Source organism: Carlito syrichta, unplaced genomic scaffold (assembly GCF_000164805.1).
Source record: "Carlito syrichta isolate Samal-C Ts95f unplaced genomic scaffold, Tarsius_syrichta-2.0.1 Scaffold94731, whole genome shotgun sequence".
NCBI classification, from domain to species: Eukaryota; Metazoa; Chordata; class Mammalia; order Primates; family Tarsiidae; genus Carlito; species Carlito syrichta.
This window is the reverse complement of record NW_007038827.1, coordinates 123,073-142,900: the sequence shown is the minus strand read 5'-3', so window position 1 is coordinate 142,900 and position 19,828 is coordinate 123,073. Positions and strand designations below refer to the sequence as shown.

The following is a 19,828-nucleotide window of genomic DNA, read 5'->3' as shown; positions in this document are numbered from 1 at the left end:
CACTCACCTCAGCCTCCCAAAAGCACGGGATTACAGGCTGAGCCACCGAGCCCGGCTTAATAATAAGTAGAAAGGCAAAGAAGGAAGGATAGGGAGAATGACCAACAAACAAAGATAGGAAGCCATTTAGAAGATACTTACTCAGGGAATAAAAGGCAAAGAGAGACAAAGAAGGACAGAGACACAGTAGGGCAAAACAAAAGTTAAAGAGGCAGAAAAATTGGATGGACAGGAGCTCAGAGGAGGAGAGTGAGGATGAGAATGAATTCTATGGTGAAAGTATACATTCCAGCCAGGCTCAGTGGCTCAGTCTGTAATCCCGTACCTTGGGAGGCTGAGGTGAGTGGATTGCCTGAGCCTGCAGGTTCGAGACCCACCTGGGCAACTTGGCAAGACCTCATCTCTACAATAAATCAAAAAGTCAGCTGGGCATAGTAGCACGTGCCTGTAATTCTGGTTACTCGGAAGGCTGAGGCGAAAGGATCGCTGGAGCCCTGCAGGTCGAGGCTGCAGTGGCTGGGAGGAGCCACTGCACTCCAGTCTGGGCGACAGAGTGAGACTCCAACTCAAAACAACAAAAAAAGAAAGTATACATTCCTAGAACTCAAAAGTTGGGGTGGATCAAATGCACCTTCAGTTTAAAGATGATGAAATCACATAACAGGGAGAGGATAATAGTTAATACAAGGTACCAGAAGCAGAAGGAATGACATAGACCCAGACACCCTGGCAGAAAGACTGGTCCTCCACTCTCCTGCTACCTGAATCCTTACAGAAGAATAGATGGGGAGTTTGGGGTTCAATCATGCTTAACTAAAGCCTGGTTATTTCTGAACCCTCTCTCCTCTGGATCCATCCTTTCCTTTCATTCTATGCCTCCCCAAAAGATTCTATCTGGTCATTCTTTCCAGGGCTAGTGGAACACAACTTGCTTCACAGGGACCACTTCCCCCAGGGATGTCCCCAGAAGAAAGAGACACTGAAAGCCAGGGAGTGAGTCAAGGAGAATGAAAGGGAAGAGGAAAAATTGGTTAACACTTTTTGCAGGCCTCCCATGTGCCAGGCATTCTGGTAAAACTTGTCTGTGGATGTTTTCAACTCAGTCTTCTCCCTATAACCCTATTCTATAGAGACGATTACCATCTTCCAGCCTCCTTTTCCAGAGAAGGAAATTGTTTCATAGTGCTTTGAAAAGCCTGTCCTGGAGTAGGTTATTAATATGGAGCAGAATCAGCATTCATACACAGCTCAGCCTGTCGCCAAAGCCTGTACTCATACCACCACCACACGTGGCCTTTTTGGCTCATGGGGATGAAAACAAATTTTGGTAAGAAACGAGCAAGCAGAAAATGAGAAACCCCAAGAACTGACCGAACTATTTTAAAACTCCAGACGAAGTTGGTCAGACGTCACGGGAAGAGAGCCGCCAGTGGGATAAGAGACTGTTCCAAACAACAGCCTGGTTCCTGGTCAGAGTGGCCCAGATCCCAGGCCATTAATAAAATCAATTTCTAAAATAAATAAATAAATGAAATAAAGGAGTGTTCAGAGTTAGGGATGACAAGCACCTAACAAGCATATTTCCAGGACAGAGAAAGAAAGAATGCTCCCTCTTTCAAGAGGTGGGAAGAAGGGGTAGTGTCAGGCAGTGAGGAAAAGAAGGGGTGAGGGAGAGAGTTTATTGCTTTCAGAGGATGGCAGTTGATTTGTCAGTCCTCAGTGTTAATTGCTTTGGGGGTTCCCTAAATCATTTCATTGCTCTCTACATAATGGGGCTGTAGGATTCCACCCCAACTAAACCAAGACCTTACAGTGTCACCCAGATACAGTGTGACTCCTGTCTTAGTGAATGAGAACCACCAGACAGGGCTCTGTACCTCTTGGCTATGCTATCTCTCCATCTCTCCCACTGATTGGAGGATGGGTGGAGAGTGAGTTGAAATTAATAATTATAACAAAGGCGACAACAGTAACTGTGATAATAGCTAACACTTCTTATGTTCCTACTGGGAGCTCATCACCAGGGAGCTTTTGTACATTATCTCATCAAGTCCTCCTGGAGTCCCAGTGAACCAGACACTGTATTATCCACATTTTCACAGAGAGGGAGATGGAGGCTCAGAGGGATGAATAGCTCACTCAGTGTCACACAGCTGACAAAAGGCAGGGCAAGGATTTGAATCCAGGTCTGTCTGCCTCCAATCTATACCTTTGATGAGCAACAGAGAAACTAGAAAGAAACTAGAAGAAATTGTTTGAAAATGCCACTTCCAACACATAATCATAATTTTTAGAGTTGGAGAGGACCATATAGCTCTCAATGTAGTGACATACTTATATTTCACAGATGTGGTGATCCTAGAGCCCAAGGTGTGTGTCTAACTCGCCCAACTCAGTATCTGTGCTTACTGATTAAGCGGCTGCAGAATCATGCTCTCAACATCTGGATCCCAATCTCACCACTCACCATCAAGACTGTAGTCATTATTTAAGGCCTGAAATGTATCCTGCCTCTTCTGTGAAGTTGCTCTGATGTCCCCCTGGAAGAGATCTGATAACCCATTTTACTCCGGGCATTCTGTTCCAAGAGCATTCCCTGCCCCCAAGTAACTTAAGATAAAGCTGTGGCCCTAATTTCTTAGAGACAGTCAGTGGAAGGACCAGGGTTAGAAGGACCAATTCCCAGGTTACAGTGATAGGAATGAATTTAGTGTACCAATGCCTTGGGTACACTAAACTCATTCCAAGGATCTTGAATATATCAAGTGTTCAAAAGGGTAATTAAGGGTAAGAGGTGGAAGGGAGAGATTGTGTTTTCAAGATGAGGGAAGTTCACAGATTGTAGAGGGACTAATAGTTAATTAATAACATATTTGGAGATGCTGAGCTAGGGTGTTTCTTGTTTAATTCTCACAAAACTCTGCAAGCTAAGTTTTATTATTTTTGTTTTACAAAGGTTGAAATTAAGGCTTATAGAGGCAAAAACAACTTATTTAAAGTTACATAACTAATAATGTCAACGACAGATTCGAATTCATAGTGTGTGGTCTTTCATATGACCATTAGGTTATATGTTATCAGAGAATAGGACCTCTGACTTCGCCACATTTCATCCCTGCTGCTCTTTGCACAGTATCAATAACAGGAAATTCTCAGAAAAAGTCTGCTGAATAAATAAATGAGTTATGAATGAGCAAAAAATATGTGAATTAACAAAATAACTGGTGAATGAATAAGTGAATGAAATGAAGAAATACAGGAGCAGATGAATAGATAGATGGATAAATGGGATGGATGAAAAATGGATGGATGGATGGATGGAGAAAGGAAAAGGGAGGGATGAATGAGGGATAGATGAATGTTTTAGTAGATGGATCAGTAAATAGATGAGTGAATGAGTCACTGAGTGAATAAGTAAAATCAAGTTGGATAACTAGTAAATAAAACTCAACTTCTTAACAACCGCAGTTTTATATACACATACACAAACACACTCACACGCACATGTATATACATATATTCTAATTTAATATTATTAAGATAAGAAAGCTTAGAAGAATAAAAGAGCAGTAGGCAGGGATTCCTGCCCAGCCCTCCTTAATAACAAGATCTATGATCTTGAGTAAGACACGTTCCCTCTCTGGACTATAGATTTTTCATCAGTAGAAGGAAATGGTTTTGAATTTCTGGCCTCCTTGGATCCTTCAGCACTAACTTTGCATTGGCCATTTTCTAAGACACTTCTAACCCTTAGAATCTCAAGGTACACATATGGTCTGGCTAATAAAACATTTGGCTGGCCTGGACAGAATAACTCATGCCATTTCTCTTTGGCATAAAATCATCCTGTTTGCTTCATGCTCCCCACACACCCAACATGTCTTACTTGTAGAGACCGTCGGGCTCCAGACACTTGAAGATGACCGAGTAGATACTGACTTCAGGGACCTCTCCATGACTTCGGCCAGCTGCTACACAAGATGTGCCCAGGCCAGAGAGCAAGTCATCAGCAAAACTCAGGAATTCTCCTGGAGGGAGACAAAGAAAGATGAGCTCCCAAGCTCAGGTCTTGGTGAGCACACATTCTTGCCATCATCCAAACCCATCAAATGTCTGGATACCATTATAAGGAGGATTAGTGGACAAAAAAAAGCACAAGATATGAAAATGGTGCAGATTAGTATCTAGCCCTTATGACTCTTTGCTCAAATTTACGCATTAATTGTATTACCTGTAAGGTGGGAATGCTAATACCTACCTTTATACAATTGTAGCAAGGCTTAAATGAGGTCAATAATTGTGTATTAAAAATACAAGAAAAGGTAACCAAGGGTGGTATTTCACTTTCTTTCTGTCCAGAGTGACAGTCCTGGACTTGGCAGTGCCATTAGTTGACTCATAACTCCCTGAGCAAGACTCTTCTTTCTTCAAATTGAATTTTCCTTCTTTGTGTAATAAAGACATTGAATTAAGGATATAAAACAGTTTTCATGTCCAGTGGCCACTATTATGCACTGGTACTGGATTCATGGAGTGTTAAGTTGAGGGATGGACAGAGACCATTCCAGTTAAGGAGGAAAATGTTTTATGACTGATTAGTGATGAGGTCACGGGTACAGAATGGGAAGAACAAGTGCCACATGTTTGTGATACTCAAACTCAAAGATTTCTAAAAATCAGTCTAGCCATTGGATTTTGGGAAGCAGCTGAAGTTTACTAGAAAGAGAACTGATAAAGAAGACTAGAAAGAAAGACTGAACCTCTGTAATCTTGAGATCTAGTGTTAGTTCGACTAAGATTTTGTTGTATAGCTTCCCAACTTAGTGCTTAGGTTTTCTACTCTATAAGGTGAAGGTGTTAGAATCACTACTAGGATTACTGAAAAAATAAAATAAAAATACAGATGTGCACATAGACTATGTTAGAAGAACAAAGATTTCAGTATTATTTATACTAACAAAAATTTAAAACAACTGAATGTTTAACTATATAGAAATGGCTGTATCAATTGAGTTCAATAGTGCAATAGATTATTTTATAGTCATCAAAATAATTTGAGACATTATAAAAGAATATGTATGATATATTGTGAAGTTAAAAAACCATTTAACTATTACAGAATAATCCAATTTTGTGGATATTTTATATATACATGGATTTTAAAACAGAAGGAAGAAAATAAAGCAAATGCTTAATAGTGGCTCTGTCTGGAGAGTGAGATAATGGACACTTTTCTAGCTTATTTTTGCTTATCTCTATTTTTAAAATCATCTTCAATAAGCATATATTGCTTTTGCAATAAGAAAAAAATCAATAAAAATTACTTAAAAATAGATAAAGTAAATGAGCCAGACTAAATGGCCTCTAAGTTCCCTTCCATTTCTAAAACTGGATGATTTAGTAGCAAAACTGACATGTGAGGTATTTTATACCACACAGTATAAAATTATATGAGGCCTCCCAACTGTTATTCTCTTATTCCCTTTGTGCCTGATCTCAGATTTTCTGTTTGCTCATATTCCCAGTAATAAACAAGAGAAGGATGCCAGTTCAATTACTGTATATTTTCTCTATCTGGGACTAAGGATATGCCAATATAATGAAATCACACAGGAACAATAATGTTGGCTCCATGTTTGAGAAGACTGAGACTCACAGGAACCCTGTGATGCTTATCTCCCGGGGAGATTATACAGTTGGGCAGAATATACAGATCACTTCCTGTTGGTCCTTTAAAGAGAACTTTCGTTCTTAAAGAACCACAGTTTAAAAATAATTCATTTTTCATCTTAGAAAACGCAGGAGACACAGACACCCTTACAGAAATTGGAACAGGCAACTAATTTCTGATCAAAACCCCAAAGCTCAAGACATAAGAGATAAGATAGACAAGTCAGGCCTCATCAAACTGAAAAGTTTCTGCAAAGTGAAAAAAACTATTAAGAGAGTGGGGAGAGACAGCCCATAGACTAGGAAAAATATTGGCCAACTGTATACCTGACAAAGGCCTAACACCCAGGATCTACAAGGAACATGCTGAAAGGAAAAACAAACAAACAGCCCCATCAAAAAGTAGACAAAATATATGAATGGACACTTCTCAAAAGAAGACATACGAGCAGTCAACAGATACATGAAAAAAATGCTCAGCCTCACTAATCATCAAGAAATGCAAATCAAAACCAAACTGAGATACCACCTAACTCTAGTCAGGAGGGCCACCATTAAGAACTCAACAATAGATGCTGGAGTAGGTATAGAGAGAAGGGAACGCTTCTACACTGTTGGTGGGAGTGTAAACTAGTACAACCTCTATGGAAAATGATTTCTAAAAAAGCTAAATATCGCCCTTCCTTATGACCCAGAAATCCCCCTGCTGGAAATAAACCTGGAAAAATCACTCTACAAAAAGATACCTGTGTACACATGTTTATTGCAGCACTAGTCACAATAGCAAAAACATGGAACCAAATATGCTGCCCATCAAAGGTGGACTGGAGTTTAAAAAGTGGTACATATTCATGATGGAATATCATGCAATCATAAAGAAGGACAAAATTATGAATTTCACAGCAATTTGGATGGATTTAGAGTCTGTCATACTTAGTGATTTATCACAGAAACAAAGAACTGAGTACCACATGTTCTCACTCATAAGTGGACCCTGAACATTTATCATGATACATGAAAGGAATTGGCAGTAGTGGGTCACTGTCAGGAGAGGGAGAGGGAACACATAACATTAATAAGAGTACCTGATCCCAAACCAGATGAAGTGAGGACCAAGGGGAGGCTCAAACTTCACTTATGTGATGACCACTTATGAACCTAACCCTGAATTGTACACCATATCTTTAAAATAGAATGTAAAAAATAATAATAATTCATTCTTTGCCTCACAAGTGAATCTTATAACACTTATCTAACTGAATTACCTGGACGGCCCTGGGATTCAGCCAATTCTGTAATGCATTTGTCCTTATAGTCCAATAGAGCAGTTTTGATGGGTCCTGTTTTGTGCTTTCCTTTTATATATATATATACAGCTCATAGACTTAACATGTAGACACCACAGCAAGTATCTAAATGAGGTTAATATCAGTGATATGAGATTTCAACTGCTATTATTGAAAGACAGATCTGGGATGGAATACTATTTCCACCATTAGTTGCAAATCCTTAAACCTCTCAGTGTTTTTGATTCTTGTTTTTTGTTGTTGTTTTTTTCTTTCCAGGGATAATAGCTCTTTTATGGGTTTGGAGTCCAGACAGTAAAGCCAAGAGTCTAGAAATATACAAAGATGCCTAGAAACAGAGGTTTTGCCAGAAAATGAAGAGACAAATAAAAATTTTATTCATCACAAATGTTGGCATCCCACAGTTCTTCTGTAGGTCTCCTATGTCAGTTTCTTCTATAGTATAATCATAAAGAAGCAATATCTCCATTCCAGTAAATATCAAACCAGAGCAATGTATGGGGTGAAAAATCAAGAAAAAGGATGGGGGTGGTGGTGAAAGACATGGAATTACTCACTGTATGGGGTGAGGATCTAGTTTCACTTCGTTTCTCTGGATTCTAAGTCTGGCTGCTTATATTTGTTTGAGCTTGGATCTGTCTGTATTCTTTTCAGTTTGTTTCCAGAGAGCCATTGAAAGAGTTGGCTCTTCACAATTCAGTGTGCTTGCAGTCTGTGGTAACTTTCTTGAAACTAAAAAATGACTGACATTCATTCTCAAATGGGCATAGCTTTCTAGATATTTCCATGAATTTCATAATAGTTTGGACCATGGAGAAAAGCCCATAAACATGTCATGTCAGTAATACTGGCACAGTTCTAAGTTTTAAAGTATTGAAGTATTATAGCTTTAATTCAAGTGAAGGAACTGGATAACTTGGCGTATGACTAGTCATATCAAGATCATTTTGAGACTATTTAGTGCTCAATTCTAGTTGTACTATACACATATAATGACCTTCAAATGAAAATAATTAAGAGGGGGACTGACATTTAGTACATACTTTTCACTTTTCTTTTCTCCATTTAATCCTCACAGCAACCTAACAAGGCAGATTTTTATCATTCCCATGGTAAAGTTGAGGTTAAGACTGCAGTGAGGTAGAGACAGCTGAGATTTGAACCTCTATCCTTCTATCTCCAAAACCATACCTTTTATTTTATGCTATGCTGCCTCCTAGAGAAGGTTTTAAGATGATAGTGTTAGAAAGTGAGATTTCTCAATGCTATTCAATTCGCAATTGAATTCCTGCCACTCTCTTAGCTCTATGGGCTTGTGGAATGAGACAATAAAAGAAATGGTCCCTGACTTTCTACAGCTTGTAATCTGACAACAGGAAGGGCTGTTAAATACAAGAACAAACTCATAAAGTAAACTGAAAGATTGCTTTTCTTGGCACTCTATTTCAGAAAATTTAAATGCAGTGGAGATGGAGACAGGTGAATGAAGTAACCCCTCAGTGTTCTTCTTCACCTAGTGAGGGAGTACTAAGATAGGCCTGGGGCTTCTCGATGTACAAATGCAAATCTGTGAAATTCAACACATGTATTGTGGCTTTATAATAACACTTACTCCACACCATCTGGCAGTGGTGCCACTGAATGAGCAATAATATAATGCAGTGGTTAGGAGCCTGGGCTCTGTGTGTACGCTGCCTAGAGTTAAATCTTGGAACACCTCACTTACTGCTTGTCTTGGACAAGCTCCTTAACATTCTATGTCTATTTTCTCTTACATAAAATGGAAATAATAACAGTATCTAACTTATAGCATTAGTGTGAATTTCAAATAAAATACTGCATAGGAGTCAATTACAAAATGCCTGGCACGCAATAACAGCTCAAAGCAATCGCAGTTCTTGTTGTTCTTACTCCTGTTGTCATCGTAACAGAGATAAGGACTTGTAAAGATTGTTTTTTACCCGAACATTTCCTTCCACAGGTGGCAAAACTGAAGATCAGGGAAGGGAAAGTGGCATGTTCATGCCCATACAGAGTGGGAGACAGTTTGGAACAAAAACCTGGTGTCTTAGATCCTGCAGTCTATGTGATTACATCAACCAGCCTATCAGATAAAATCACTGAGAATCAAAGACCTTTAAAGCTAACACAGGATCCCTTCCTCCTCAACTCCTGACCACTTTATTCAACATGTATGTGACAATCTATGCAAACGTTTAAATGCAACGTAGATGGAGACAAGTGAATAAAGTAACTCCTCAGTGTTCTTCTGTTTACTATGTATCAAGCACTGTGTTAGGTATATGGTTCTACCTTGCCACCTTCTTAAGCCTGAAATTTCTGAGAAAGATACAAAGTTCCAAAGAGACAGGTGTTCAGTAGATCTCTAATATAACATACATTGTAGCAGTGATTTTGCAAATTAAGATATATTGAACTCCAAGAGTGAGGATGAACAAAAATGAAGGGAGAGGAGCTAGAGACAGTCTTGCCCATACTCACACAAACCTTCAGCTAGCTCAACTCCAGTGAGCTGTTTTATACTCTAGTGGCCCATGTTTTATTTAGCTTTTCAAAAACTGTTTGCAAAATCTTGGTGTTAAACTTTTAGTGCTTAAAATGTTTGAATTCCAAGACTGTGTCTTATTCCCTGAAGCAGAGGTTCAGGAATGTTGTACCTTAATTCAAGAATTTGCAGCTACTTGGGGGCAGAGTCCATCCGAACCCCACGCACTTTCCTTTAGGCCACTCTGCCTAGGAGGCCTGTGTCCTCTCCTCCCTGGAACATTGTTAGCACCTTGTGGTAGAACCCTCCTAGAACCCAAGCTGCTGCCTCTGCCTCACCCAGGCCCGTTCAAGTCTCTAACATTCTTCTTCTGTTTTTCTTTCCTTGAAAACAGATAGGGAGTTGGGAGTTGCTGTACAGGAATGTGCCTGTTCCCCATTACGGCTCTTCTGGGGCTGTAACCCGAGTGGGCTGGGGCCAGACCCCCACACATTTCTTTATTCACTCAGACTCGAGTCTTGTTCTTGTTACCTTCCACAGAAAAGGTTAATCATGATTCTGCTGCAGCTTCGGAACCAACACAACAAAGCACAGAGCAATTTTTCTAAAGTCCCCACCCCCTACCTCAAGTCTCTTTCCCTCTCCTTTCAGCAGTCCCTCAATTTTCCTCTTTGTTACCCCTCTCTCCTTCTCCCCTCACCCTCTTGCTTCTGAATGAGTTGAGGTCACAGTCAAAGCTGGCCACAAGAGCAAATTGAAAACAGGTTGGAAGAAAAGCAGCAAAAAAGAAAAAAAAAATTCCAGAATGGAAGGGGAGGGGTGGAGGGGGCAGTGAGTTATTTAGTCCAGGTGAGAAAAAAGGTCCCTAACTCAGGGCTCCACACTTCTTTCTGGAAACACCAAGAGAATTTAGGAGTTGCTCTGGGCCTTGTCTCTGTCTCTAACCTGCAGATGTTCTTTGTCGTAGTGCCCAGGGAGAAGCATGGCTCTCTTGGTACATCCTTGAGAAATTCATTGGACCTTGTCGATGACAAAATTCATCATTAAGAACCTCACACCTATCGGCTGCAGTTGGTTGCTCTTGGAAACATAATGTTATTTTAAATCTGAAGAACCGGTGTATAATAATTCTCACCTTTATTATAATGGCAGTCAGTATGAGGTATAGAAAGAGAGTAGATTTGGGGAACAGACAAGACCTGATTTTGAAGCCAGGCCCACCACTTAGAAACTACATTATCTAGGGATGGATGATTAAACTCTCAGAGACTGTTTCTCCATCTAAAAAGGAGATGATCATATCCACTTCAGAGAGACAGGTAAGGATCGAATAAGATAATATATGCAAGATGTCTGACACATGCATAGTTTACAAATGTTAGTGTTCCCCCATCTCTGCTACCCTTCCCCCACCAGGTCTTATTAATTTATCTGATGGAAAAAATTTTAGTTGTCACATTCAGTTGCTTTTGGATGCAATACATAATATCTAACTCCCTAAAACCTTCCTGTTTTTGGCAAAATAAAAAAGTACTTTTAGAAGACTTGAAGGAAAAAGGGAATGAAGGAAGCAACAAATGAGGAAATAAAAATGCTTATTTAGCTTTTTTATATGGTAACAATGCTAGACAATTTTACTTATATTGTCTTAGTTAAATATTCAAAACATCTCATCTTGATTAAAATTCAACACAGCCTAATGAACTACGTTAACTGCACCTTAACAGATGAGGAAATAGGTTGGTGCAAGAAAGGTTAAATAACTTGCTTGCAAAGATCCACCTAGAAATGGTAAAGGCTGAAATCAGGACATGTGGGACCCAAAGTCTGTGCTTTTCCTACTACACATTTGACCCCAGGCTGCCAGAAGATTAAAGCAGGAATTGTGTTTCGGTCACCTCTGTGTTACTGGTATCTAGCACAGGCTTGGTCAGGCAGCTATTTATTGAATTCTGTGAAACTGAACTGCAGTAGTTGAAGCCTGGTGCTGAGCTGTTTCCTCAACACTAGCTCCTGGCATTAAAAGTCTCTCTCAGGATAGCCAGGCTGCCTCCTGCGTGACCTTTCAGGAGTAAATAGGATGCATGTGGCACAGGAAAGAAGGAATTAAAAAAAAAAATTAAGGGCTCCAAGAAAAGCAATGGTGGTCTAGCTAATATCTACGGAGAGTTCCTACGTGCCAGGACTTGTGCTACGAGAATTCTGACTCATCCTCATGCCTGCCCTCTAGTGGACATCTGTTGGTTTGACGGACTGTACTCCCATGGCTCTTTTTGCCAATATCACCCCAGTTTTCCACTGAGAAGTCAACTCTCCCCCAAACTTGGTCTGTATAACTTAGGTGGAGCTAAGGTGCCCTCCATCCTTCAGAGATTGGCATGTGATCAATGGCCAGACATTTCATATCAGAGGCCAAAATTACAAGTGACTCAGGCCTGATCAAAACGACAATTCCTGGGACAGAGTAAATCCTGAAGCCATCATTTGAAGCTCTGAATCCAGTCATGTATGAAGCTAGATCTACCTTTAAATATCTCAGATAAATATTTCAGATACATATGTCCATATTTTTCCTTTTTCCCAAAGTTAGTTTCCATTTGTTTTCTGTTACTTGCAATCAGGAGTTCTACCAGATACAAATTCCATGAAGTAAGTTGTGTGGTTGCCACCTTATAAATGGAAAAAAAAAAAAAAAAGCTCACAGATCTAAATAAATCAAGTTGCCCAAGATCATACTCCATCCACAGTAGAGGGCTGGAATTCAAATTCAGAGTTGTCAGACATGAAAACCTGAACATTTTCTATCATAAAACACTGCCTAGGATGAGGGATATGAAGACTTTACTACTGAACAAGAATTCACTGAGCATCTCCAATGTTCTGCTTCCTCTGGCCATGTCTTCTTCACTGCCTGGGTCCCTTTCCTCATGCACCTATTCCAGTCACACTGGCATTCTTCCTCCTCCTCTAACAGGCCAAACATGCTCCTACCATAGGGCCATCGCGTCTGTGGTTTTCATGCCTGGAGAGCTCTTTTCCGTTTCTTTGCATGGCTCACTCCCTCTCCTCTCCCAGATCATTGCTTAAATGTCACTTTCTCAGATAGGTCTTCTCCAGTCATGCAGTCTAAAGGAGCATCCACTGTCATCCTCTTCCACCTTTTATTTCTCTTCACAAAATTTATCACTGTCCTCACAGATTGATGAATTGCTATATTGTAAGAGTCCCCCACTGTCTACCCTCAGAGCAAAGAAATTTGTTCACTTAGAATGGTGCCTGCACACAGCAGGTTCTCCATAAATATTTGCCTAGCGAGTGAATGTAACTACTGTATACCGTAAACTGAGCCGATAGCTGCGACCACAAACATAAAGAAGAATGCCTTAGTGTAAGTTCCCTGGAAAGCAAAGTCTAAGACAATGGCTTAGGTGAAGAAGGTTTGTTTGGAAGGTGATCCCAGGGAGCAGACATGGGGGAAAGAGAAGAAGGAGACAGGGCAGAGGAAAAATCAATAGAAAAGTGCATCTTCAAGTTTGCTGCTGTGCATGACTGGGGCTCAATTCTGCAGAAACCTTTTATGAAGAGAACAGGATACCCCCAGAATTGTTTAGCTGGAAGACAAGGAACTGAAGCACTTATTTCCTGACTTTTTTTTTTTTTTTTTGAGTTGCAGTTTCACTCCAGGCTGGAGTGCAGTGGCACACTCACGGCCACCCTAGAGTCAACCTGCTGGGCTCCAGCGATCATTCTGCTTCAGCTTTCCAAGTAACCGGAACTACAGGTGCATACCACCATGCATGGCTAATTTTATATTTATTGTAGAGATGAGGTTTCGCCAAGTTGTCTAGTCTGGTCTTGAACTCGTGGGCTCAGGCAATCCACTCACCTCGGCCTCCCAAAGTGCTAGGATTACAGACTGAACCACTGAGCCCGACCTATTTCCTGATTCTTAATCCCCATTGGTTGAATCCCCCACCCAGGAATGTAAATATCCCCACACTTTTTTTTAGATGTACATGGGCCTAGGGAGCTCCCTCCATCTTGCACAAGGCTATGGAGCAGAAAGTGTAAATGTGCGTCTGAGGTCACAGGCAGCACAAAGTGAGACTGGGTGTGCACAGAGCTGCTCACCACAGCTGCAGCTGAAACAGCCATGGGCCAAGAGGATATGGCATGGCCCCAGAGGCATGTGTTGTACAGACACAATCTCTGCCTTTGAGGAGTTTGTAGAAAGAGAAACTGACACGTCTTCCTCCCTGAGGTCTAGGACCAACTTGTTAGACCCACTGTTGAAACAGCTTACAAGTAGCTATTGAACACCCTCTAGGAGCCAAAGAAAGGATTACAACTCTGGACATAGCTCTGAACCACACAAGCAAAACCCCTTCCCATAAACTGTGCTCACAGTTTAGCAAGGGAGAATTGCAAAGAATTGCTTTTAGGAGCAACCCACCAAGGAGTCCTGCAACTTATTAATACTGAATTTAATAATTCTAACCTCAGCATTAATATGCACTTGGCTAATAGAGTCTTCCCTTTTCTACAGTTGGATTAATTAGGGCCATAAAAGCCCTCGTCATCCTCAGCGTCTCGAGGACAAATGATGCTAATACATTTGGCCGGAGTGGGTATTGCTAACATGTGTGAGGAGAGCTCATCTAGGGACCAGACCAAGGAGAAGGAGGAAGGTCAAAGGAAAGCCAGGCTTCCCACCTCCTCCATCACTCTTTAAAGACCACAGTGTGTGTTCACTGCTTTGGAACACTCATCCATGGGTGATTTTCTTTTCTTTTTTTCCTCCCTTTTAAAATCACATTCTCAAACGTTATACTATTGTGAACTGTCCAACGTGCTTCTCATCAGATTCTCAGTTCCTTTAATACTTCCAACTTATCTGGACTGAACACTTCATTCAACATCTCCCTATCTATGCAAAAAGGCAAAAACCACAAGGTTGCTCATGGTGGGCCCTAAAAGCCCCTCTGTCCACAAATGTGATGAAACAGCATATTATCTGGCAGTGCTGAAGTTATTATTCTCATTTTGTGAAGAAAAAAAGAGAAAGAGGCCCAGAGAGTTGAGGCAAGTTGCCCAATCACACAGCTACTACATTGTGAAGCTCAGATTTGAACCCAGGTTGATCCAATTCCAAAGGCTGTGGTTTTTTTCAACACAACACGCAATTCCTAATTGCTCTGCCTCTGTGAGGTTCAGTCTCCTTGTCTCTAAAATAAGAATATCAGTATCTACTCTGCAAGGAGGTCATGAGGAGTGAATTAAATTAAGTCTATAAAAGTATTTTATAATCTTCGAAGCGTGATGCCTATGTAAGGGGTTGTTATTAAGGGAAACTCACACTGCGACAGGTAAGATGATAGAAATATCAGATGGGTACTCCTGGAGTTAGGAAGAGGGAGAAGAGGCCTCCTTTGGAAAGTTCTGAGTTATGCCAATGTTCAGCCCCAAGGACAAACCAGGACACACAAGATATGATGGTTGTCCAAGATGGACAATTTGGGAACACATCCATCCACAACAAAGAAGAGTTCAAGTACCAATAAGCTAACTCACTCCACACACAGAAAAGAGTCAGGGCATGGGATGTTATAATACAGGATGTCAAATACAAATTTAGTGCTAACTTCAAGAGATTGGAGCTTCCAGAACTCTTCTCCTATTTTCTGAATAGCTGGCTACTTCTCTATCATCTCAGCTAAAGTTTCACCTCTTCAGAGTCCTCTGCACCACACCATCTAATGCAAACCCATATTGTCTGCTGTCAATTATTCCTTATCAGCAAACTCTTGATTTTCTTCCCAGCTCTAGTGACAACTTATAGTTGCCGTGTTTATCAGTTTATTTACCTCCTTACTCTCATTTTATAATTAAAATGTTAGCTCCATGAATTCAGGAGCCTTATCCATCTTGTTTATAATGTCCCCAGTGTCTAGCAGAGTGTAGGGACACAGTAATTTTTCATGAAAGATCCACCAAATGAATCGAAGGGAGGGTGAACTGTAGAGGTAAAAATAATTCAGCCAAGGTTTTGTAAACATGTTGAGACAACTTGTGATCATCCTTTAAGATTTTGCTCATTTCCAAAGGCTCTTCTTGACCATCCTTTGCCTCCATTCAGCAAGGTTTAGGGGCCCTCATCTGGGTTTCCACAATTCCTTGTGATTCTCAACTCATGGTCTTGTAATTACCTGTTTAGTTGTCTCGTTCCCATGAACTGGAAGGGTTATGAGGAGAAACCTAGCCTGTCTGATTCACCAAGTGACTGGGCTTATGCAGAATAAGTGAGCCCATAAAAAAGTATGGCTTCTTTTCCCAGCTGGAAGAAAATCCATAGTGTGGGGGTGGAAGGATGTGAGGGTTTCATTGTGCATCAACCTTTGAGTTGTGCTTGAAAGAGCAATCCCTTGAGGCCACTGGATCTTATATGAAAAAGTACTAAATAGGGATTCAGGGGACTGGCCTGTGCCCCTGCCTGCCTGTAAGGTTATGTACATACCAGTTCACCTCCATCTGATGAAGAAAATGACCATAATAGAAAGAATGTCCATTAAGTTCTCTCCTAGCCTTTACCTGATGTGATCTTGCAACTCACCCCAGTATTTCAATTTCTCTTTATTTTTCTACATGTCCCTATCACTTTGCCTATCAATCTTGGCCTCCCTAGGCTCTTTGTCTGCCTGCCAGATCCCCATACCCCAAGCATGCTCCCTAATTCATATTATGGTTTCCTGTTGTTTGACCGACCCTGGAGTTTCTGCCCAGCCAAACCCTCTGCTGCATCAACCGAGTCATCCACACTGGCTGCTCTCTAACCCTTTGACTATTCTCTCCCTTTGTTATGAGGATTAGCTCTTTCCCAGTCTCTCTTTTTGTAAAACCCTTTCCAGTTTGCAACACATGCCTCCACTGCTTCCTCATATTTAAGCTTTACAAGTGTTTGATGAGGTGGGTGTGACATGATGGAAGTGAATATTTCCTTTTTATAGAAGGAGAAGGAAAAGAATGTGTCTACCTGAAGAAGTACTGGACCACATCACACATTTCTAACTACTGATCCAGAGACTTCATAGTTGTACCATGTGCTCCTGTCTGCATCTAGACTGTGAGCTGAACCATAACTCCTAAAGTCTTGCAGCCAACCCCCTGCAGTGGCCAACGAGGAACCCACCCTTACCAAGACCTCCACACATGGTAGACAATTAAATTTACGAGACAATAATATCAAATCCCCTTTGGGGGGAGAAAAGTAGCAGAAAATGCAATATTGTGCTCAGTTCTGGGTTTGAGTCCTGATTTTGCTAACTAGCTCTAGGTAACTGACTTTATCTTTCTAAGTCTCAGTTTTTACATCTGTAAAATGGATGTGAAAGTACTTATCTCAAGGAAGTCAATGAAATCATATGAGTATTAATTAAGACAGTATATGTGAAACACTTAGCACACTGCCTTACATATGGTAAATAATAAATAGTAGGCTTGTTATTATTACTGTGATTATGAAAAATACATTATGAAACATTTCATATGGGGCAAGCACAGAGGAAGAATTCATCAAGCCAGAGAAAGTAAATCATACTCATGTATTTATCACTTCTTGCTCCTCCCAAACCATAACTGCACAAACTATGTGCCCCAGATTAAAAACTGCTGAATGCCCAAAGCTTCCCTCCCTTTTCTAAATATAAACCTCAATGCCTGCTGTTAGCAGATAGTTGGAATATATTCAGTAGATAAGGGAGTCCGTTTGTCTTTCTTCTTCTCCCCTAAGGTAGGAGAAGAACCCAAGCTTCAAACCCAAATCTGATGAGGACCTTCCAAAGGCAACCTCTGGGGACCCCGTTAAGGCACTAGGAGGATTGACAGAAATACTAAACCCATTCCATTCCCCCCGCACACACACACACACACACACACACACACACACACATGCTCATCTGCATCCCCTTCTGTCCCTGGAGGCAGCAAACATCCAGAAGGGTGGAGAGAGAAGGCCTGGGCAAAGATGAGTCAGGTTTTCTAGTCGTGCAAGCAACACCATTTCACCGGCCTGAGGTGAATCATTGAGAAGGAGGTGGGACCTGGGAGGTGGCAGAGAGAGGTAGATTTCCAAGTTTGTGTGTGTGTGTGTGTGTGTGTGTGTGTGTGTGTGAGGGAGGGAGAGAGAGAGAGAGAAACAAGAGGGAGAAACAGAGAGGAACGTAGACAGAAAGACCAAGACCAAGAGAAACAAAAAGAAAGAAAGGAACAAAGAAGCAGGTCAGCCAAAAGGAGCCTGCATTGAAGAAGACTACCCTTGAGCATGTGGCCGTAGCAGCTTTATCTCTGTTCCTACCTCTCCTGGGGGCAGATGATCTGAGGGGGGAAAGGGACAGGGAATAGGTGATGTCATTTTCATTCAACTCCATGTATCTTCCCACATAGAGATTTTTTTTTACTCTATTAAAATGACTCCCTCGCTTCCTCATTTATATTAAAATTTTCCTTTAAAAAGAGAAGAGGAAACAAGTTCTCTCTTCAGTCCACAATGAAAACTATAAAAGAGCTTTTGGGCTTGGAAATTGTGGCTGGTCAGTTTTTCCTACTGTTTAATAGCTGCCTTGGGTTATATTGAATGAGTAAACATGTTTTATAAGCTTCTAATTCATACCTAGCCCTGTGAGTTTATAGCTTTACATACTATATATATATAGAGAGAGAGTATATACATATAAACACATATACACTACAATATAATATAATCACACACATATAAACACATATACACTACAATATAATATAATCACACACATAAGTACATATATGAATGTGTGAGTGTATTTGTGTGTGAATAAGTAATCCCTCGAAATCTGCAATGCTCATTAGGGTTTACTCATGTGATCCTCACAACAGACCTGTGAGGTAGGCAGATTAGGATTATCACCCCTCCATCCACAAGTACCTGTGGTTAAGATAGAGGTTCCAGGGACGCATATGTCTCTAAGGGGTCACAGCCCATATCACAGTTTCTCTCTCCACAGTCACACAGACTGATTTCATGAGCTTTGGTAGTGCCCATTTCTGGACCTGCAAAGACCCAAAGCCATGGGGAGCCTGAGGCATCATCTGTTTCAGGGCTTCATTGTACTTTAGGAAGACTAAAGCTCAGAATATCACTGCTAGCCTATATGGTGCCTCTGTGCAAATCAGAGAAAAAGAAAAAGAAAAAAAGCATCCCTTCCTTAAGATACTTTTCTTCCATGTATCTGAAAATTTTTCTAACAATCTGATTTGTTAGAGCAAGACACTTGATCAATGATTAGTGCATGTCTATGATGTGTACAATGGAAATGGTAAGCTTTTAAATGTGTCAGCATTGTGTACTGCAAAACCTCTGCAACTGTACCTGACATGCCTAGGAGATCCTCAGTCAATGTCATGGCAGAGAGAACAGCAACAGAGAAAGAAGGGAAGGTCAGATGAGTAAAAGACCACCTGACTTTCTGAGGTCTAAGCAGGTGGTACATAGTCTTACCGCTTACAGTTCTATCTTGCCTTCTTAACTAATAATAATACTATTAATAATCATAGTGGCAATTCATTCAGTTTAAACACTCACAATGTTACTACTATGTCTAGAATTTCATGCATTTGTCTTATTTTAACTTTACAACAACTCTGTGAGTTAGCTGTTCCCCCAAATTTACAAATGAATACGTCAAGATTCAGAGTGATACAGTAATTCACCCAATGTCACATGGTAAATTGCACAACTGAGATTTGAGTTTGATGAGAAAAGGGTAGAGGTGAAATGCTTTACATTCTACATAGATACTAACTATCCCAGCACATCAGAGGTACCCTACTTTGTACATGGGGCATCGATGCCTCTGACTTCTCATCCTGTGTGATTTTCAGTATTTCATGATCTATGCATTTCCTTTACTCACATTGAGGCTGTTGATGAGTGGAACCATCTACTCAATGTGTTCATAGAATCCCTGCTCTGGGGTCACAACATTAGCTCCTGTTCAACTTTTCCCTGGTGCTCAAATTGCATCCTGCTTCCACCTCTTCCTCGCTGGGTGCTCAAGGGATATAAATGGATATAAAGAGTCATCAGAATTTGATTTGCAAAGCACCACCTTTGGATTCCAAAAGAACTGAGCTTCCTGCCTTTAGCATACTCTCATGTAAAACAGGAATAAGTACTCCCACTTTGACAGAAACTTTGAAGGTGTAATCTAAAATGCCTGATCCAGTGCTTGACCTTGATGCATAAAATATGTCCCCAAGGCAAGGAAAAGTGGCCATGGGTCGGGGCACTCATGTTATACTAAGATGTCACAAT

General features: G+C 40.8%; 1 protein-coding gene across 1 annotated transcript in view; it reads right to left on the bottom strand.

Annotated features, from left to right (window-relative positions):
• Window positions 1–19,828, bottom strand: part of LOC103263728 (astrotactin-2-like) — a 170,163-nt gene that overhangs the window by 55,767 nt on the left and 94,568 nt on the right. The window contains exon 4 of the mRNA XM_008061403.2: window positions 3,887–4,028. Within this exon, the coding sequence (XP_008059594.2) occupies window positions 3,887–4,028 (142 nt within the window). The remainder of the gene's footprint in view (window positions 1–3,886; window positions 4,029–19,828) is intronic.